General features: G+C 36.5%; 1 protein-coding gene across 2 annotated transcripts; it reads right to left on the bottom strand.

Moving 5' to 3' along the window:
* Positions 1 to 1777: 1777 nt before the first annotated feature.
* LOC142345387 (chymotrypsin-2-like) lies at positions 1778 to 19796 on the bottom strand. Of its 2 annotated transcripts, XM_075397421.1 has the most exons (5): positions 19789 to 19796; positions 18610 to 18913; positions 14210 to 14297; positions 3468 to 3705; positions 1778 to 2152 (listed from the first exon to the last, which is right to left on the bottom strand). In XM_075397421.1, the coding sequence occupies exons 2-5, from the start codon at positions 18878 to 18880 to the stop codon at positions 1907 to 1909; spliced, it is 843 nt and encodes a 280-aa protein (XP_075253536.1). In that variant the 5' UTR covers positions 18881 to 18913; positions 19789 to 19796; the 3' UTR covers positions 1778 to 1906. The 2 variants fall into 2 exon arrangements, with proteins under 2 accessions (XP_075253536.1, XP_075253535.1); XM_075397420.1 differs by lacking the exon at positions 19789 to 19796 and having other exon boundaries at positions 18610 to 19005.
* Between the last annotated feature and the right edge of the window lie 3067 nt (positions 19797 to 22863).

The following is a 22863-nucleotide window of genomic DNA, read 5'->3' as shown; positions in this document are numbered from 1 at the left end:
CCAAAAATTTAATCACGCGAATAAACAAAAAAATTTGCTCGACTAAGAGCGAAAAATGGCGTCACGCACGCATTTCAGTTTATATTGCATGAACGAATGAAATAACTTTCAATAACAGTGACAAGCGCTCATTTGACTTTATCTTTTTGAATTAAATTAAAGAAAAATTAATTTCAAAGTCAGGAAGTCTTTTTTTGAGAAAATTTAAACATAACCGACTAACGTCGGGCGAATTGCTCTCAAACGACCGGCGAGCGGTTGGCTTGGTCAGTAGCTATCCACGGGGGGGGGGGGGGTGCACCGGGGGCTGATGGGGGCAGCACTGGGTGGGGGGGGGGGGCAAAAGCGCGGTGGGGGGGTGGAGCCAATAGTGGGGGGTGGGGGGTCAACAAAGGGGGGGGGGTGTCAACCTCTAAGAACCGCCCCTCACACCATAAGTATAAGTATAAGTCTCCAAGACAGTTTGAGCTGAAATAGACCTGAAAGGCTCTAAGAGCACATAATGCCCGCTGGGCGCTACCTGTTTATCCCGTTTTTGAGGACGAAAAGTCAAAAGCGTCAGACGAAAAATTGGTCAAGCGAAAAATCGCATAAAAAAAGACCGACAGGACTAATATAATTGCTACAAACTTCGTTTGAGAGCAATTAATCAAGCGAATAAACAAAAAAATTGCTTCACTAAGAGCGAAAAATGACGTCACGCACTCATTTCAGTTTATATTGCACGAACGAATGAACAAACAGTGGTTGTGACGTCAAATGGTAGTAACAAAAATTTTGAAGACAAAATAATAATAATAATAATAATAATAATAATAATAATAATAATAATAATAATAATAATAATAATAATAATAATAATAATAATAATAATAATAATAATAATTTTCATCGAGTAAACAAAAAACTAGACCTAGAACAAATTATTAGTGAATTGGGAAAACCATTTCTAAACAAAATCAGATAAAAAATCGAAAAAACAGTATAAATCAAAGGGAAGTTGCCGCATGTGAACAATAACCACTAACGAGAAAGCGAATTTTTGTTCAAACACCGTTTTCTCACTCTACTTTAAAATTAGAGCAAAAAAATTTCACGCGGAAAAACCACTCGCTTTTTGGCTCCATTTCCTGTAGTCGGCGCGACCAAAATCACTGCTCCAATTTGAATTTAAAAATCATAAAATGTGTGAACAGATCTTAAAAAAAGACAGCGCCCCAATACAATTCAAAATCTTTAAATTGTAAAAAAAAAACCAAGAGAAGCCCAATAATAGCCCCAGCCATCGCTGTGCGGCTATTAAAAAGAATTTAGAAAGGTCGTATGGGAACAACAAAGTTGCTCGCTAATCGACAATTTTTCACATCTGCACTGCTTACTGTTTCCAACAATGGTTTCAACGAAAAACAAAATACAACTCAATGCGAGTCGAAAAAAGACGGTTCACCAATACTCGTCTTCGAGTCGTAAAAAAATACAGCGTCCCAAGACAAATAGAGCCGCTATAGTAGCCGGCCGAGAAGATAAAGGGCGGCTATTAACAAGTATTATTGTCACTTTGCCTAAGCTGCCGCCGGTGAATAGATGCTCAGGTCACATATTCTTTCGTCCAAAAGAGACGTTTAATCAGATTGCCCGGCGTTTTTGTTGGAAGTTTTCAAGTTTCGGGTTTCTATGTTGCCGACCAGAAATCAGCAGTGTGGGTGTCTGTAATGAGTCTGATCAGAGGTAATTTCGTTTTGTACCTAAACTTTGGTCGTCTGAAAACTTTGCTGCATAGAACAATGAACTTTTTGTTAGAAGAATTGTTTGGAGGTTCAGATGTTGAAGATGTCAAATAGAACAGAGTTTTTAAGCAGAACAATTCAAACAGAGTTTAAGCGCAGTCGTGGCGGTTTGTTCACAACTAAGAGGGTTCTATCCAGTTGATGCACATTTGCTCTTCTATCCACTCCTTGTAGGCAGACACCCTTGTGTGCACTTCGTCTGTCAAACACAGCAAGTCGCCATTGGGCAGTCCTCCATAACTCACCAGGCCATACGCACACTTGGGGTTGTAATCGTTGTCCAAAGGGAACGAAGGTCCGCCAGAGTCACCTTTGCACGCTCCGTAATGACGGCCAGTACTGTCCAGTGTAGTTGAGAAGCAAATCTGAGAACGAAAACTTTTTCTATACCAATGAATTGTTCTAAAAAATTTCGGAAGATGTTGCCCCAGTTGAAAGCAAAAGGGAATGATAGAAAGGCGGCAAGTTATTTTCGTGTTTTGTGTTTGTTATTTGAATTATGCGAAACTTTATTTGGTATCATTCTTTAGACAAGATAAGTGCTAAAAAGAGAGAAAGTGCTAAAAATAAGTGCTATACTTCAGATAGACTGAAAGTGCTAAAAATGTTTAAAGAAAGCCTTGAAAATGCTTAAGATAAGAGTCGAATTTGTGAGATAATTGCTGAAAGTGCTGAAACTGTGTTAGGAAAGCGTTGAAATTGGGCTAGATAAGTGTCGAAATTGTAAGATAATTACCACAAGTGTTGGAATTGAGTAAAGAAATTGTTGACAATGCGTAAGGGAAGTGCCGAAACTGTAAGATAAATGCAAAAATTTTGAAATTGTGCAAGGAAAGAGTTGAAAATGCATATAAGTGCCGAAATTGTAAGATATTTACTGAAGCTGCTGAAATGGTAAAAGTGAAATGTTGGAAATGCGTAAGATAAGTGCCCAAAATGTAAGATAATTGGCAAAACTGCTGAATGTGCGTAAGGAAAACGTTCAAAATGCTCCATATAAGTGCTGAAATTGTAAACTAAATGCCGAAAGTGCTAAAATTGTTTAAGGAAAGCGTTTTAAATGCTTAAGATAAGTGCTGAAGCTGTAAGATAATTGATGAAAGTGCTGAAATTGTGTAATGAAAGCAATGAAAATGCGTAAGACAAGTGCCGAAGCCGTAAAATAATTGCGAAAGTTTTGAAACTGTCTAAAGAAAGAGTTGAAAATGCATATAAGTGCCGAAATTGTAAGATATTTGCTGAAAGTGCTGAAATTATGTAAGCAAAACGTTGAAAGTGTGTAAGATAAGTGCTGAAAGCACTGATAATTATGTAAGAAATGCACTGACAGGCTCTGCGCTGAAAAAATGGTTTTCATCGGATAATCTTACATAATTATTCGCTTAATGTGTCGACAAGTTCTGAAACTATTTAAGATTGAGCAGTGTTGAAAATTGAGCAGATGAAGCTGATAATTATGTAAGATTAATCGGCTTACAAATATTTCTTTCTCAGCGCCTGTCAGAGCATTTCGTACATAATTTTGAGCAAAAAACCTCGACCCGGGTGATGTGAAAAAACAGCCCGACTCAAGCTTCGCGCACGAGAAAACGTTCTTTGATGCTGAGAAGCATTATCAAGAATCTGATTTAAAACTAGTATATGTGTGGCGTATAAAAATCGAAGACACCCTTTACATACTGTTTTAGATTGGTCAATTTCATTGTTGAAAATGCAGCTGCGGTTCTCCTGAATGTGTGTTTCCAGCAGTCGTACCGACCAGCTGTTCTTAACATCTGGAATAGTCCTCCCCAAACCACATACTGCTATGTTGTCCCGTGCATGGGAATCGTTACACATCTTGAGCACGCGAGAGGGAGACACCGGCTTGTAGAGTTTAACAATTGCTATGTCATTTATCAGCAAGGAACGGCTCCACCTATAAAACAAACTATTTTAAAATTGAATTCAACACTTTAGTGGTCAACTTCTAGTGCGATGACAATCAGTCAAAATTAGGGGAAAAAATTCGATTGATCCTACAAAGATGCCCCTACTCCACAATTGTCATTTTATACTGTTAGAGTTTCAATCAATATATAGTCTTAAACTTATATAGAATTATTAGGAAGAAAGTTCAACTTACCAGGCTAATAAGACAAATAAGGCAAACTGAGTCAAGTCATAAAATTTATATAAATGAATCGTCAATAAATGGTGCTTAGAACCAATATTCGGTTCAAACTGGGGAATTTAGATAAGAATTATCAGAGTGAGAGTTTTTATGTAAAATCTTCCCAGCACGTATTGAATGATTATGATACCACCGGAAACCTGAACGAATTCTTAGAAAAGTGTAAATACACCAATTATGGTATACCTTGAGGTTGATTTCTCGGAAAATTGCAGACGCAAGCTAAATTAGCTAACTCTTGCGACCCCCACTATAAATCATGGTGCTCAGATTAATTTTGTATCTTGACATTCTCGCACTGATAACTGCTATATATATATATATATATATATATATATATATATATATATATATATATGTGAATTTTGAGTTTTTTTCATCACCAAAATTAAATCACCATCCTGATCTAAGAATCCAATCTCCTGTAAATCTCTAGATTCTACTGTAAAATATCATTTTTGTTAGTCTGCCAATTTTGAAAATTTAATTTTTCTACTTAATTAAAAACGCTATTTGTTCCACTGGCGAAGATCCATAACACATCAGGTTATGTGCCCATTATTTTTCTAAAACAAAATTAAATTATGTAACAAAACTAACTTGTCGCTCACAGTCGTAATCCTTTTATGCTTAGTACCTTTTCTTTTGAACTGTTTTGCCTGCCCATACTACCATGAGTCAACAGACAGTGAAGCCGGACCTACACAGGAATGGCACAAAATTTTCCAAACTGGCACAAGATTCGTGGCGATGATGCAGACGAATGCGCACTGCATAACTTCCAGAAGAGACCGATGATCGAAGACCGAATGGCTTTGAGTGTGGGAACCTGGACACTTTGGAAAGGACTGCAAGAGGAACGAGACAGCACAATGCAGGAAGTATGATGAGAAGGGTCACTCAGACGGGGAATTAACATACAAAGAAATGGATGCAAACATTAGTCAGTTAACAATGGATCCAACATTGAGTACACCAGACGAAGAGTAACGGGAGCTCTTACCAAGTATAAAACCGCGGTTATGCTAGTGGACAGTGGTTGTACAGATCACATAATGACAAACATTGTCGCAATTTTGGACTTTGTGCCCACTCAATCAGTGGCCAGAAATCCCAGCGGCGAGGCTTTCAGAGTTGTGGGCAGAGGCTGTGTGAGGATCAGCAAGTGCTCAAACAGAAAGGAAATCCAAAGCTAGCGCGAGAACGTTTTGTGTGTGTCTGACAATTTCTCAAACCTCATATCCGTCTCAAAATGCACGGAGTAGAGACATAGATTCACTTTCTAGAAAAATAATAGCTGCATGAAACTCCAGAAAGGAACTTTGAATAACTTACACAACCAAATAAAATGTTTTATGTACCCTGCAGCGTCCTAGAACTCAAGATGTCAATTAACAGTTAAAGCAAGTGGCACAGACGTTTGTGTCTTTTGATTCAAGCGGATATGGTTAAGAATGCATCAAAGATAATGAGAAAACTCAATGATGTTTGCACTACGTCCGCATTGGGTAAGAGCACAAAGAATCCCGTACCAGGTCTGGCAGAAACCCAAGTAGAAGATAATCTGGAGAGGTGTAGAAGGTGTTCACAGACATGATGGGACCTTTCTGAGTAGAGTCCCTGTCAGAGTTCCGATTTTACATTGTGTTTGCAGACCAGTACACAGATTTGTGTTTGTGAGTTGATTACGGTAAAGAGTGAAGCAATGGTCAGCCTGACGAAGATTATTCTCAGTTTGTTGAAGCCCAAGACACTGAGGCAGGATAATGCGACAGAAATTGTCTCAGAGCAATTCAAGATGTAGTGCTTAGATGCAGGCATTTTACAGGTGAAGACCATACCAGAGGCGCCAGAACAGAATAGGTTAGCGCAGAAGTGCAACAAGACACTGCTGTAGTGTGCAGGATGCTTGCTCATTGACTCGGGACTGCCCAAGATGATGCGGGGAGCAGCCATTTTCCAATCAACCATGACAAAAACTTGTTTGTGAGACGACGAGAAGAAAATTTTTCAGCAGAGTTAATGCGAGGTAAAGAACTTACACTTTCAATGAAAAAAATTTTCTATTGATTGCACGGTCATCATGAAGATGAAGGACAGAAACATGAGGAGACTTGAATACAAAAATAAATTGGAGAAAAATTTTTTGATTATACAGAAGGTGTCAACGGATACCTGGTTTGCGTACCCAACACACACGAGATGGTGGCAGCTCAAGATGTGATCATCAAGGAGTCGGAAGTGGGCTCAATCTCTGACAACACAGGAGACACCCGACCTACTAGATTATAGCTCACAGTAACTGGGGATCTGGAATCCAGTTGATCGTCACCAAAACGATGGCAACAAAAGGAACGGCACCTCTAGTGCAATAAAAGAGGAGTGATATGATGCAGAGAGCGTGAACAGTCTCTCTGCGAGTGGTATGAACGCGGAGAGACTAACACAGAAGACTTACAGACAGATATAGTTAGTTTTAATGAAGAGACTCTGAAGCAAGCAGACAGAGCAAAGCCCAGACGGTGGACACAAGCAAAGAAAGTTCCCCATTTTTGTTTTAGAAAAGTTAGGACCAATCTTGTTGTGAATTATATTGACTACGTGGAACCCAAAAATGACTACGAAGCCGAGCAAGCTGACAATTGGGACCAGTGGCACCCGACCATGTCTGAGGTCGAGACTGGCTCAGACTACGAGACTTGGAACTTATTGACACCAACCACACATAGAGATGTCATTGCGGGCAAATAAGTCTACAGAGTGAAATTGGAACCCAGTGGTCATGTGGACAAATCCAAAGCTTACTATGTGGCAAAGGGGTTCAAACAATTGGAAGGATTGGACTATTTTGAGACTTTTTCGCCTACATGTAAGCTTCAGTGATTCAGGAGTTTACTTCAGTTATCAGCGAAGCGGGGTCATTTGATGCACCAGATTGATGTCAAGAGGGTTTTCCTGCACTCATCAAAAAAAGAACAAGTGTATCTGGAACAGACACGTTGATTTGTAAAATTAGGGATCAGATGGAGCAAAGTTAGTACATTGACTGAACACGTCATTTTTTTTGAAGCAGGCTACTAACAACTGGTAAAAGAAGCTGGCAAATTTGTTACTGAGACAAGCGTTAACCCGAAGCAAGAAACAACATTGTTTGATCACGAAAGCAGGTACAGACGGTCACGCCTTCATATTGTTTGGGGTTGACGCCATCAGTAGCATCAGGAAGCATGATAGTGATCTCCTAAGTCATAAAGGCACTCGAGATAACAGTCCACATGAAAACAGAAGGTGGCTACATGCTTGAGCGGTTTCAAGTATATCAAAGCTAACCCTTAAGACCTCCAGCTGACTTGGTTATGAAACTTCAGACAGCACAAAACGAAGACGAAGAAGTGGATCAAAGGATCTAGAGAAGCTTGGTTGGATCACCTTTCCATCTAGCGGAACACATGATTCAATACATCATGTTCACAATCAACATTTTGTCCAAACAAAAGAACACACCTACCAATCAACACTGGCTCTGCGGAAAAAGAGTTCTGCAATATCTTCAAGGTTCAAAAAGTTTAAAACGTATTTATGCAAAAGAGGTTAGTTATGATTTGGTGGTGGAATTTGATGCAGACTGGTCTGCTGATGTTATTCAAAGAAAAACAACAACGTCTAATTCTTCAAGCTCAACGTAAGTGGCGAAGCCTTAAGTTGGGGTGTCAGGAAGCAGGCTACAGTTGCTCAATCTTCATAAGAAGCAGAATATCAGGACAGGGCAGCAGCAGCTCAAGAAGCCCTTTATTTAGACAACTACTGGAGTATTTCGGCATCCAACAGAAATATACAATAAAAATGGGAGAGGACAAACGTAGTTCTATCAAATTCTTCAAAAACCCTGTCATGCACAAGAGGCGCAAGTATAATAATACAAATTTTCATTTCATTCGGGACAAGACGGAAGGTGGTACTACTTCAATTTATTTTATTCCTACTGACAAAATTGCAGCTGACTTCTTCAAGAAATTCTTACCGTATCAAGGGTGGAAAGGTTCAGAACAGTTTTGATGAGAACAGACTCTTTGCACTCAGTTTAAGTCTGAGTGGTGGTGCTAGACTTTCAATCAAACTATAGTCTTAAACAGAAAGTTGAACTTACCAGACTACTAGGACAAAGACAAATTGATTCAAGGCACTATGAGAATCAGTATTCGGTTCAAACTGACGAATCTGGAGAACTATTATTAGAGTCAGAATATTTGATGTAAACTATTCTCAGCATGTACTGAATGATTATGATAGAATTTTGATACCGATTAAGAAATAAAGAATGAGCTTTCCCAGAACGTGTAAATGCATGCGACCTATTGTATCCCTTTCTATTGATAAATAGGAAATTTGCAGACGCAAGCCAAATTAGCTAAATCCTGTGACCCCCACTAAAGTTATGGCGCTGAGATTATTCTCGTTCCTCTAATGGGTATAAATACAGCTGATTTTGAGCCTTTTTCATCGCCAAAACCAAATCTTCATCTTGATCTAATAATCCGATCTCTCCTGTATATCTATAATTTCTACTGCAAATTATCTTTTTTTTATTCTCTTATTTTTGAGAAACTGATCTTTTTTTCTTACGACTTACTATAAGTAAAATCGCTGCTAGCAAGGCGAAGTCTATGTCTCACCCTAAAGGAAAAAATATAAACATCCCCAGCAAAAAGTGTTTAATCAACCAATTTCAGTGAAGTTTTTCCGTTGTTTTGACCCAGCTTCCTGGTGTAAAAAGTATCTACAAAAAAATGGGGAACTGAGTCGAATATCCGCCTCATTTTCGTTCACCTATTTAATAAACATAGTACTATCAAAAATTCATTGTAGAATAGAGCTGAGAAACTGCAAGTTCTTTTTGTTCAAATATTTTTCTTTCGGCTGCTTTGTCTCCCTGGTTCAAGTCCACCACTTTCAAATTTATTCCCAACATCTCTCGCTAAGCAAAAAATTGTTCAAAACACCATTCTTCACTTTCGTTTTTAGGACAAAATGTAGTTTGAATAAGACAAGGAAAACCGTAATTACAGCTGGAAATACTAACTTTTGTCTAAAAACATAGACTCTTCATCTCATCAGATTTGACTAAAAAATTGTTAAAACTTTGACAGCTGTCACCATCCAAAATTTTGAGGATTGACATATTGGGAGAAAGCTAAAATTAAAACAATTACAACCTCTTTCATTTACAAAATAAGAATTGAAAATATTTTGAACCTAAAAATTTTTGAAAAAACAAGTCAAAATTTTGAAAGAAGCACTCAAATCTTGATATCGTGAATATTATTGTTTTAAAAACAATCAGTAACGTTGCAAAAGGGCCAAAATACTTAGAACGGTCAAATAAAATAGGCTCAAAAACTGAGAGCGCTAGCAAGCTCTCAGTGGAACACTAAGTCAAATGAAAATAATTGCAAACAGTATAAAAATCTAAGAAAAAGGCTAGAGTAATTACACATTGGCATGAATCGAGAAATTAGAAAAATACATTTGCGATATCCTTCAATAACAAAATGAGCCGCGTAAATTTCTTGTATGAAAACGACATAATTTTGCCTTAAAAAGGTACTGAAATCTTGATACCGAAAACTTTTAAATTATGAAATATTATTAACGTTGGAAAATGGAGACAATCTTTATGATAGCAACATACTGATACGCTAAAAGTCTGACACGGCTAAATTTTGAAGAACACTCTGAATTATTATATCATGAATAGGAGTCTGTTAAATCTAATGCTTTTTCTATTAGTTCAATTAGTTTGACACCCACTCACTTGGCCTTATCTCTTTACATTAAAGTAAAGAAAAGTCCATTTCAGTGTGAGGAAGTCAAGTCAGTGATGTTATTTTCTCTATCCACAAAGAGTGGAAAACGACAGCAAGCACGCATTTCAGTTGAAAACTTATGAGAGAATGATCAAAATGCAGGTTTGAAGTGATTTTGATATTTGATCGCAACAAAAATTTTATCTACGAACCAAAAACATCAAGAGACTGCCAATAATAGCCTCAGCTATAGCTCTGCAGCTATTAAAAACTAACCGTCAAGAAAATGCACAATGTCAAAAGCTGTAATGCGGAACATTTGGACACTTTTTTAAAATAAATAAAAAGGAAAACTTGTCTATTTTTGAAAGTTAAAAACCAAAGTAGAAAAACGCATAATTTTCATTTTTTATTATTCAATGCTGCGAAAAAATACATCTTCATCTTCCAACACCGATAAACTGAACTAAAAGAAGTGAAAACGTATCAAAGATATAAAAAAACTCCTTGGAAAAAATCTAATAAAACATTAATATGAAAAAGATTTCACTCTATTTCAAAAATTCACCGAGAAAAAAATCATTTAGTAGGTAAACATAGTTGGAATGCTTGAATGTGCAAAAAATTTTTCTAACAATTTAAAGCTAAAAACAAAACGAAGAAAAATTGAAGAAAATTTGCCAAAATCAGATTAATATTTGTGAATTTTCATGGAAACAAAAAATTACCACATTAGAAAGAGGCATACAGTGCATGAAACATCAAATAAAAGTTGCCATAGGCACTGGTTTTTGAGATTAAAACTTCTCAAAGATCCAAAAACGAAAAATTTTAGGAAAAATTGCCAAAATTTATTGAAAAAAACTTGAGAAATCGGTGCCCATTTTTCATTTCAAATGCATTGTTAGGCTCTGAGAAACAATGTGGTGTCAATTTCAGTGGGATACATGTTACAACATCATCGATCTAGAATCGTTTCCAAAACAAACAATTACAAAAAGGCTTGACAGATTACCAGAAAATAGCCGCGATAGCTTCGTAGACCTGTAGTCTCGAAAAATTCAAAAAAATAATTAAAAAAAAACATAAAAAAGTAATTTATTCTTTTCATAAAATGCAGAGATGTTCTTTTTTGATTAAAAATCTGCATATCTTATTCTTACTTCTGCTAGTTGACCTCAAATAACTTTCAATCAGAATGACATTCGCCCACTTAACCTTATCTCTCCGAATTTAAGTAATGTACAGTCAATTTCAGAGTGAGGGAGTCATTTTTGAGAGTGAGGTAAGTCACGTGCAACCAAAAATTTATTCACGCAAACTAGCGTAAAGTTGTTCAACTCAAGCAAAAAATTGCGTCACGCAGGCTTTTCAGTTGAAATAGCCTGAACGATTGAACAAACATAACCGACTAACGTCGGGCAAATTTCACTGAAACAATCGGCGAGCAATTGTTTTCATCAGTAGCTAGCCACGGTTTATTGAGGTTAACCTAAACTCAATAAAAAGAGCGTGAGGTGAGGGCAATAGATAATGACATCACGGCACATGACAGCAGCTGAAGGGCGGCATCAACAAAAGAGTTAAGGAGAGAGAGAGAGAGAGAGAGAGTGTGCGAGAGATAAAACGTGAACGAAAAAGAGAAGTCAGGAAACTCCAACCAACAAAGAGAGAGAGAAAGAGAGCTAGAAGCTAGAAGCATTTTCTGTGATGCAATTCGACTCTGCAAATTCTAAATTTCTAGCCTTGTTAGTAATCGAATCATAAAGAAAAAAAAGAAAGTGCAAAATTCAAAAGAAAAGTTTCCATATTTTGCATTGACAAAAGGTTTGAAAACTTTTTGTCATTGAAGTTTTGTAATTTAACCTATCTGCAGGATTTAAAAAAAAAGTTTTGGCCGCCAGGAATTATCATTAAACTCAGAGAAGGACAAATGTTTAAAATCTATTAAAACTTTTGTAAATTTTAACAATATCTTTCTAAAAATCTCGATACTAGCATCTTCCGAACACTTTCATGGTGTCAACGGATTATGCAGTATACCATATTTTAAACTTTAAATAAATTCACAGGCTCATAAAGATCCATAATTTTGGAAAATGATAATAATCTTTCAAAAATTTGAAGAAATTATGTTTTGAAAAAAATTGCAAAATTTGAGTCATTAAAAGATTGTTAAGCATTATATTAACTCTAGAAACTATGCTGCAGTTTATTAATAAACTTCGTTGGAGGTATCTGGAACCGGAAAAATATTAAAAAATTAAAAATTTATATTCAAAAAAATTGAAAAAAACAATCAATTTTTTTAAAAGATTGCATTAATTCGTGATATTCAAATCCTGAAAAAGATTCTGTTTCATCGTGAAACTATGCAGTAACATATCATCAAAAATTGAAGGAGATTTTTTTGCTCTTGAGGCTGTTTATACCTAAAAAATGACATCCAATTTTGAAAAACTCGAAAAAAACTTGCAAGATTTAGCATATCATTCCTAAATTTGTGATATAAAAAATTGTAAACTATTCCATGGCTCAAAATTTTATTGATATATTATCAAGCTCTAAAGTAGGTTTTCTTCCCTGAAGCTGAAAAAACCATAATAATGACAATAAAACTAAAAAGTGCAAAGAAACTAAAACTAAAAAACATAGCTGGCAGATTGCCAGAAAATAGCCGCAATAGATTCGTAGATCGGCAGTCTAAAAAAAACAGTAAAAAAGACAGACCAAAAAATTCTTTTAATTGAAGGCTGATCTGTTATATTTTGATTAAAAATCTGTATAAGTTATTGCTGCCTCTATTAGCTGATCTAAAATAACCTTCATTTAGAGTGACACACACCCATTTGACCTTATCTCTTTGAATTAAAGTAAATAAAAGTCAATTTCAAAGTGAGGAAGTCATTTTTGAGAGTGAGTTAAGTCAAGTGTGACCAAAAATTTAATCACGCGCATGAACAAAAAACTCGCTCCACTAAGAGCGAAAAATGACGTCACACATGCAATTCAGTTGAAATTGCATGAACTAATGAACAAAAAGTGGCTGTGACGTCATATGGTCGTAACAAAAATCATGACGACAATATAAAAAAAAACCAAGAGAAGGCCAATAATAGCCCCAGCTATCGCTGTCCGGCTATTAATAAAAAAAGGTTTTGCCAGAAAAATGCTAAATTTTGTGATGACTAAATTTTAAAAAACATTTCATTACAACTAGAGGTTATACAATAATTTAAAATCAAACCTAGAGAATGTTCCGTGGCTCTTGAGGCCGGAGAAACCTTAAAATTTACAAAAGAAATAAGAAAATTGCAAAAATTCATGATGGTAAAATGTTGAAAACCATTTCATTAATGATTGAAACTGTGCAGTAATGTATTATCAAACACAAGAGAAGGTTTTGTGGCACATTGGGCTGGAAAAAATTGATGAAAAATGAAAAAAAAAAATCAAAAAGCTTGAAAAAAATTGTGAAAATTAGTGTAAGTTTGCGTGTTTTCGTTTGTATTACGAAAACGTCTAGCTCTTAAAAAGGTCATAAAAGTTACCAATGCCTTGCAAAAGACCTTTATCAATGTTAACCATTCTCAATATAAGACGGGTACAACAAAATTTTTGAAAAATTACGAAGAAACACAAAAATTGCCAAATTTTGGGCTCAAAAACTCCTAAAAGTGACATTTTAACCTTAAACTACGGCCTTCCCAGTAGCTTCATCACACTAAGCACTTGACGGACTACTAAACAAACGCTGCTAAGTGCCTCTAATGAAACTTAATGCCCGCAGGGCGCCACCTGTTTATCCCGTTTTTGAGGACGAAATTTCAATTGGATCAGAAAAAAAAATCGGTCAAACGAAAAATCGCATAAAACGGAGACCAACAGGACTAATATAATTGCTATAAACTTTGCTTGAGAGCAGTTAAGCAGAAGATTTGAAGTTATTGTGACGTCATATGGTCGTAACAAAAAAAAAACGGTTATCTATATGCTCCATTCTGTCAAAAATACTTTTCAAAGTCGAAAAGTCATTCACTGAACGCAGCACATGATCAAAAAATTCTCTCGCTAAGCAAAAATCTGTGCACCATGACAGTTTTTCTTACTTTCTTTTTTAGGTCAAATTGCCGCATAAACAAATCTACAAAAGACCGATAGAAAACCAATACTTCGCTTCGAGTCGTAAAATAGACAGCGCCCCAATACATTTAAATTCTTTGGATTGTAAAAGACCAAGAGAGGCCAATAACAGCCCCAGCTGTCGTTTTGCGGCTATTAATAAACAGTTGTGGTATTATAGCTTTGACGTTACGGGTTTTTGATCGTTTGAGCAAATACCTCGTTGCTGCTAAGATCAATGTACATTCTAGAGTATATGAATGCGTTGATTTGTGGTTAGCATTGTGGTTAATATTAAAGAACGGCAAGAGTTCAAAACTTACTTTTCGTGTATTTTCACTTTTCCCTTCATAGGTTTTCCGTTGTCCCTGGATTTCGCAAAGTCACCAACAAACACGTCGAAAGGGTTACCTGCAAAACATATCTTGTGTCTCTATTGTTCAATAGGGGGGGGGGGAGTAACATCTGTATTTTTGTGTGACAGGTATTTTTCATTGTGCAAATTTCTGCACTGAGTAGCTGTTGGAGGCCTATCAAAAACTATTTACCAATTGAGAAAAACTCTGACAAACTTGTGAGCGGTCCAATGGGGGAAATTTAAGAGGGGTCTCCATTGTCAAACAATTTTTTAGAAATTCTTCCCATTAAATCCTCACTCTTACTTCATACCCTATTTGGCAGACCAAACGATTTAAGAGTTTTTGATGTTCTTTCCATAAAATCAGTACCATTGCAGCCCTCATTGTAAAATCTCGGATCTTTATCGTTTTTGTCCCTATTTGGACTCCTGGCAGCACGTGGAATATTTATTATACATGATAATGTACTATGTAATGGCATGTGCTCTTTTATTGGGAGATGGACAACGTACTGGAGAACACACACGCAAACGATCCAAAATATCTTTGGTAGAAAAAATTCCAGCCCACTCCCCACCGCGCTTGAACATTTTTTAAATCTTTTTATCACCAAGGGTGTATGAACCAAGAATGCAGCTTCTACCGGTGGGGAGGAACAGAAGAGATCCGATTCAAAAACAGATTGACAGACATTTTCTGAAACTTTTTGTTGGTTATTCAGTACATTTTGTCTGTTGAGGCCTATTTTGAAGTACCTGAGTATTAAATGTTCTTTAGTTTTTAGCTGATTAAAGCTAGCTAATCTAGCAGTTCTAGGCTAATTTCCGACTTCGACTGGATAAAATCTTCGACTGGATAAAAAACTATCCAGAATATTAACAGAATAGATGTTGACTGCGCATGATAAACAAAGTATTGGATTTTGGGCTGTTCAGTTTTTTCAGAGAGCCCTTTCTAGTACGCTATTTAGTTTGAACAGGAAAAGTGACATGAACATAATCTGTTTACCGCAAAAACGCAAACTGAGAAATACTACGATTCAGCGCTGATTCACTATGTTACTATGATCCGGGACCATACTGTTGATATGCGAGTTAAATTACAGAAGTGGGTGAAAATCCATTAGAGTTATGGCAGAGCAAATAATGGATGTTACAGAAAAATCTATTTTATTTGCTGTGGTCGATATTGCACGAAAAATGTACTATTCGCAATGAAAATCGGCGAAAAAAATTAGTATTTATGGTGAAAGGCCCGCGATAACACAATAGACGCCAATGTCCGGAGGTTGTTGGCGGAGCAAATCAGCGCTGAGTCAATCCAAATAAACTCTGTTGTTTCTGGATGACAAGTACTCTGTTCATATCACAATTTACACTGGATAGTCTTGACCTGTGAGTACAATTAACTGCATGAAAAAAGATATGTTCAGCGTTACTCCCACCAACAAGGTTTGCTTTATAAGCAATTCAAACTTTCGCGTGGGTACTTTTAAGTTTTAAATTGCGTATCAAGTCGTAATCACTATGATGAATGCTCTTTTTTTGTGGTAATTACCCAAAAACTTAGCCTAAGAATGAAGAGCGTGTAAACTACTACAGTAATTACCAGTAATACAACCCTAATGAAAAAAAACTGTGCATAGAGAAAGCTAAAATATTCAGGAGACTCAATGTTTCAGGACCTAATTAGGTTTTTACAAATGAAATGTGCTGGTACATCGTTGAAATGCTGTGAGACTCAAATCAGGGTGGCTGAAATAGAAAAGAAGGCAAAGTCCTCTTGTTTTACGCGGAAAGTAAGATTATAATTTTGATAATTTTTCATCTTTAAAAAAACTATGAAAGTTCCGAAAACTCTTCGAGCAAACACAAAACTGAATTAATCAATTAAAACGACACCGTGTTTTAACTTAAAGCTAAAAAAACTCTAACAAACGGTTAAGACACTGAAAAACAAGCTGATTCAGGATGGTTCTTCAACATTGAATAAATAACTGAAATTCATGAATTACTACAATTGAATATATTATTATGCAGCGATAAATTTATTTGTTACCTTAAATCAATTAAAAGGATGCGCTGCTGAAGAAAAGATTATCCCTTTAAAAAATCAAATACCTGGTAGAAAAATCAATACTGTTCCTTGAAAACAAAGTACTGTTGACAAAGTTGCTGCTTGAAATTGACGAAATTGACAAGGGATTCCCCCGGTGCGACTATCTAAATAAAAACGACAAAGTAAGATGCTTAAGATGATTTCTCAAACCCAAATATTTCATTTTTTTTTCGCATTGGAAAATTTTTACAACATTTTTCAAAAAATTTTTCTACCTTTCTACGGTTCATGAGGAGCAAGAACGTTTTTCTTTAAAAAATACATTTTGTACGTGATCCTGTGGAAAACGAAAAATTCGGATTGTCGTGACTCAAGACTAAGAACATTCCTTGCTAGAAATTTTGATAAAGCGTTTGATTTGAGGAAGCAACTTTTTATTTAATTGTATCTACTTATTGAAACCTAGATCAAAATGAGAATTTTAGCTCAGGTTTTTGTCTCTTGTTCGGTTACAGGAGAGGCTTTTGCCTGTGGTTTCTGAGTCGATTTACACATTAAAATGAGGCACTAGCGAGTGTTTTAGACTATATATATCCGTTAAAGCATTAACATGCTATCCATTGTTGTCATTCTTTTAATTTTTTTAAATGTAGGCGTGGACTATCTGGGACCATTTGCCATCATTCACCGAGACTCAGAAAAGAAGACCTATATCTGTTTGTTTACCTGTTTGGTAACAGGAGCAATTCGTATAGAAGTTGCCGAGGATCCTAGCTCGGACAAGAGTTTGACAGTAATCGGAAGCTTCGTCGGCCAATGCCGCCAAAAGCATTTGTTCTTGTCGGACAACGGAAACAACTTTCTGGGAGCAAGAAAGCAGATTAGACCAAGACCACTGACGTTGGATCCGGACTATATCAAAGATCAGCTACTGAACCGGTCGGTCGAATGGAAGCTCAACCCTCCTTCGGCTCCTCACTTCGGTGGGGAGTGGGAGAGGCCCGTTCAGTGTGCTGAACGAGCTCTTCCTTTAAAACGGGTTTAGCAAAACTGATCCCAGATGTCTTGGCCACAATTGTAAGCGAAGCCGAGTGCCTGGTCAACTCCCGGCCACTCACCCACGTGAGTTAGGAGTAGTCACGAAGATGACAATCCACTGACTGCAATTCACTTTTTGCTTGTAAGACCATTCTGCAACGTTCCTGAAGCTGTCATCAACGAGACACTGACACTGAAGAATTCGTCTTGGATGTAGATGAAGCAGAGACTCCGACAGATTTGGAAGAGACTGCTGACCGAGTTCGTCCTTTCGCTGAACAAACGACCGAAGTGGACATCTCGCGAAGCAGCTTTTGAAGTGAATGATATTGTCTCGTTTCTCGAGGACTTCACCCCTAGAGGAATCGGACCACTGGGACAACTCGCACGGACTTTCAGCGGCCCCGATATCCTTGCTATGTCTTGTGTAACTAAGACCGCTTTCGTTAATTTAACTAGACTCGCGGTTAAACTGATTCATGTTTACCCCAAACCCACTAGCAGGTAAGAGTTTTCTACTGTTAGAGACATTTAATTTTGTTTAAAACACAAACTTGTAAGTTTGAAGATGCTGCAAAAGTTCGTGCATACATATCTGGATGTTAAAATGTCAGCCTTCAGCTATTTTCAAACTCGCAAAGGCCATGTTTTAAACAAGATTACGTGACTCTCTGGAATTGATTTAAAAATCTCGCTCACCGGCTATATTCGCGACCTCGATAAACCTCAGAAATGTTCAGCGATCTCAACAGTAACCTATACTTATAGCAACCTATACTTCTATGCACACAGCACTTTCTTGCTGTGTGTATAGAAAGTAATGGCAATCTAACTGCGTTCTTCAAGAAAGCTTAAAATGTAGCTTTCTTCAGTATGATGATTATTAAACTTGTTCAAACTGGGCAAAACAAATTTCATTTCAACGTAATTGGTCTAATTAGCTTTAATGTACCCAACCAAGCGTTATTTTACCGTCGAAGAACTCCTTTCTGGTCACTCCGATACCAAAATATTTCCAATACTTGGAGTTTTAGATCACGACTTCTGCGAGTCGAGATCTAAAAATTCAGAAAATTATTGGTTATGACTTATATATAGGAAATTTGAGTTAACATGCTTTAAAATCGACCACTAAAAATCTTTGCCGTTAAATACAGGTTTGAAAAGATGTAGTTCAACTAAGCTATTGGAACATTTTTGATGTCGATTTTAGAGTGTATGGAAAAGGAAGCGTGTTCTGAAAAACATCATTCAAGTAAATGTCTTACCACTGTCGAAGCAGTGAGCAGCAGACAGAACATGGTATCTTCCCACAATGACCCCTCCACACAATATGTACCGGCCTCTAGGTAGATAGACGTGAATTTTTACAAAGAACAGTCTTTGGGGTGCGTCGAACCCATGTATGATTTTCTCTTCTCCACTGTCAAGAACCGTTGCATGATCTTGTTCATTTCTATCAACTGTCGGCTTGTCACACCGAACAAGGAGTACCATCAACATCAATGACGCCATCAAACGTAAGAGTTTGGTCGTCATTTGCGGAAAAAATTGATTGGAACAGTTTGTTATCTGTAAAGTACTGATTTTTTTAAATAATAAAGTTATGTATGACTTTAGAAAACGGCAATTTTGTTCAGTTTTTGATCATCTTAAAAAGTCAATTTTTGTTCATATCGGGCTGTTATAGCCAACGAAACAGTGGGTAGAAACTTGTTGCAAGAAGTTAAGCAGAGATTAAGAGCTGTGCGCTTATTTTGGCGTTGGCTGACAGTTGTTCGTACGTTATCATAAAATTGCTTATGTTTAACCTAGGTTAAGGTGACAAACCAGTTCTGATGAGACTATTCGGCGCACACGGGGGGGGGGGAGATATGTGCAACCCAAATAACAAGGTCTGGAAAACAATAGAGTTGCACGATATCCTGGACAGTGGTTGCCCGAAGGTCTGATCAGAGGAAAAAATGTGGACATATTCCGATTTTAGGTCGCAGGACGGAATGGACAAGGAAAAAGTTTCTGATGAATTCTTACTTTAATCTAGATCCACATAGAGTGTCGAGATAAAACCGAGAATTACAGAATCACTTTACACTCATTGAATATATATATATATATATATATATATATATATATATATATATATATATATATATATATATATATAGACCACAAAAAAACAACTAAATTTTTCAAGAAAATGATGTCGAAGCCGTATAAGCCATAATATATTCACTATAGATATCAGATATGTCTGTCCTGCTCACATATGTTGCGCCTGCCCTCGACACCATTAAGGTAGAATTTTACCTGCAATTAGTATAATAATGCGAGGAGGCAACAAAGAGAAGCTCATAAAATCAACATATATGCCCAAAAATAAATAAATTTTTATATATTGACAGTGAGTTTAAGTCGTAAAACTACAAATAACCACGAATACAGACAGAGCACACAATTCTATAATCCTTTTTACGGCGTCCACAAAATTGAATTGATAAAAACAATGGTCTCTACACTGCATTTATAATATATGTTAATGGGCCTCATTTACACCTAAATTGGATCTTTCCATAATTGAGCGTTGAAAAGAAATCAATCTGCCTAGTAATTAACTTTACAAAACTACAATTTATTTTTAAAACGCAGCGATCCAACACAACAGGAATGAATTTTGGACGTCCAAAATCCACGATTTAAACGAAACTAGCCTTGGTATATAGCTCCTCGACACTTATTAACTAGTAATTCTTCCAAATGTTAGCGATATGGATAGTTTGGCAAAAAACGAAATAAACAAATATTAATGATCAATTTTGTATCATGGTTGAGTTAAGTTATCATAGATCTGGAAAAATTTTGTCTCTACTTTGTTAGCCTTGTTTTTAAGCAAGTTCGCCAAAATAGTATATTTGTTGCCATTTTCGATGAAAAAAAAGATGAGTTTTGATTTTTTTAAATTTTTTTTTTGAAATTTTGAGACGAGAAATTTGATTGAATAGCTCGGCAACTCCATTCTGTACACAACTAAACCCGGTGATGCTGCCGTTAAAAATATAAACAACTTTTTTTAAAAAAATTGGCGAATATGAGCAAAAATACGGCAAATGTGAATAGAAACTTCGGAAATCAGTCAAATGTTCACAAAAAATTTAAACATCTATGACTCTGTTATAGCTGAGAGTAGCTAATTGAATTGTCTTAGTATTGCAAATACACTGTCTTAAGTTTACCGTGGAATCGCGGAGCGAATCCGTAATTATGTGCGTTTTACTGAATTTACTAAATGGAATCGCAAGGCGAATCCAGACTAGTTTTATCTTGTGTAATTGAAGAGTGATTGCAGAGACAACTTGAATTCAGAATATTAATCAAGATTATGATTACTAACTTAAAATAGTGTGAGCAAACTATGAAATAATCTAGTAGACTAGCGGGAACATAATTATATGTGAACAATAAAAGTCATCATAATCTTTGTTATAAAATGCATGATATAAATATTGAAAGAGAGGGTAATTTATAATTTATTACACGTAAGAGTTTCGATATATATTTATGTATCCATAGGTATCACATTTCCCTCATGACAGGAAAAAATTGTAATGTATTTACAATTTTTAGAAAGAGCAACACAAATGATTTAAACGTATGGAAGAGAATGAACATTACGAATGGCATAAACATTAAATGGAAAAACAACCACGAATGTAAAGTTAAAGTAAACGATAAGTAATAATTTTATGAATTTGTAGAGCAAATTCAAATTGGGAAATTTAAATGCACAAACATCGGATAGGCTATTGGATGCTGTATCATTGAGATTGAGAGGCAAATGCAACACTTTAAATTTGAAAACACAACTAAAACGGGAATCGCAGAGCGAATACATTAAAGAATTATGAATATGGAAATGAAGAAGAAATGTAACGAAAAAACTAACACACACACACAAACAATAAATTGGATTCGCAGAGCGAATACATTACCTAAATTAAATGAAGTAGTTTTTTGACAGTTTGGGAGTTTTATCAGTTTTCATTAAATTTCATTCTCGGCATCCCAAACTGACATTTCTTTTTCTTGCTCGTATTCATAATATCGGATTCGAGAATCGGGTGGTGATACTTGTCCAATCTGTATATCAGGCCTTGGTGGAGGTGGAATTCGGGATTGTTCTGCATTTTGAATTATTGCCACTACCGATTCTTCGGTTGCTCAACTTTTCTTATCATGTTTTTTAGTTTTCCGTTTCTTTGTCTTTGAAGAGCTAGATGAAGCCAATGAGCTGGTTGGTGAAATGTCTGCTTCCGAAAAGCCATAAAATTGAGGCCGTTTACACTTCCGTCCTTCATTCTGTGCTTGAGAGTCGGATACCAGTGACGATCTAGGTTGTTCATGATGTTTTGGTACTGGCGGAACGGGTACTGATGAGGTTCCAGGTTGATCATGGGATATACTTTCAGTGGGCTCGTTCAGGGAGGCTGTAGTTCGGCGACGTTTAGGTTGTGGCTTTGAACGAACTGTTAAGGCACGGGTTACATTTGAATTGACGGAAGAGACTACTGACGTGGTGTCTCGTTGACGATGACGGATTTTAATTTCTCCCCTCTTCTGTTTTTTCAAGTCATTGCTGTGTTTAGCTATCTTCGTTTCTGTGGTTTGTTCATATGGGGCTGGTCGGCGTTGCGCATATGTCCACAGATTAGTTGCTCATTCAGCATTAGTACCAAATTTCGCAAGGTCACTGTCCCTAACTTTTACGGGTGCTCGTCCCGGCTCGTTAATGGTAGTTGTTGTTGGGGAGGAATTGGTGACGTAAGATCCGGGTTTATGAACTTCATACAAAACAGCGAGTTGTCTTTTCGCTCTCTTCTTGTTCGGCAGTTTTCGGGCAAGTTTAACGTTCAACGATGCCTCAGTCCTGGGAATTGGATTGGAAATTTTCGGGTGAATTATGAATCGTGATTCTTTGTTACTAGAGTCACGATAGTGGCGACCTGCGTCTTGTTGTGCCCTGCACAAACTTTTCTCAATTTCTAGGTCACTTCTATCGATATTGATCCATGCAAGGAAATATTCTGCGGGGACCGTATCAGCATCTAATTAGTGGTTAATAAATTTTTGATAAGTTAGATTTAAACTTGATGGAACAGTACTAATATTCGTTAAAGGAGTATTTGCAGGACGACCAAACTGAGCTTCATACGGTGTTATCTTTGTAGTTTTCTGTTTTGATAAACGGAGGTCTGAAATAATCTGCTTAATTGCAATGGAAGTAGAAAATGTTTCTTTGTTTTCAGCTTTCATACAGGAGAGACACCGTTTTTATTGTTTGGATCATTCGCTCCACTAATCCAATAGCCCTATGATCGCCTACAGGAGCGTCGAGATTGTTAATATTATTTTCATTGCAGTAATTTGTGACTTGTTTACCTACTAGGCAGGTTGCTTGGTCTAAACGTATTGTTCGTGCAATTCCACGATTATATGCATATTCACGTAGAAATTTAACTACATTT

The sequence above is a fragment of the Convolutriloba macropyga genome, chromosome 9 (assembly GCF_964194025.1).
Source record: "Convolutriloba macropyga chromosome 9, txConMacr16.3, whole genome shotgun sequence".
Classification (NCBI taxonomy): domain Eukaryota; kingdom Metazoa; phylum Xenacoelomorpha; order Acoela; family Convolutidae; genus Convolutriloba; species Convolutriloba macropyga.
Note: the sequence above shows the minus strand (reverse complement) of the source record. Positions and strands in the feature narration are given on the sequence as shown.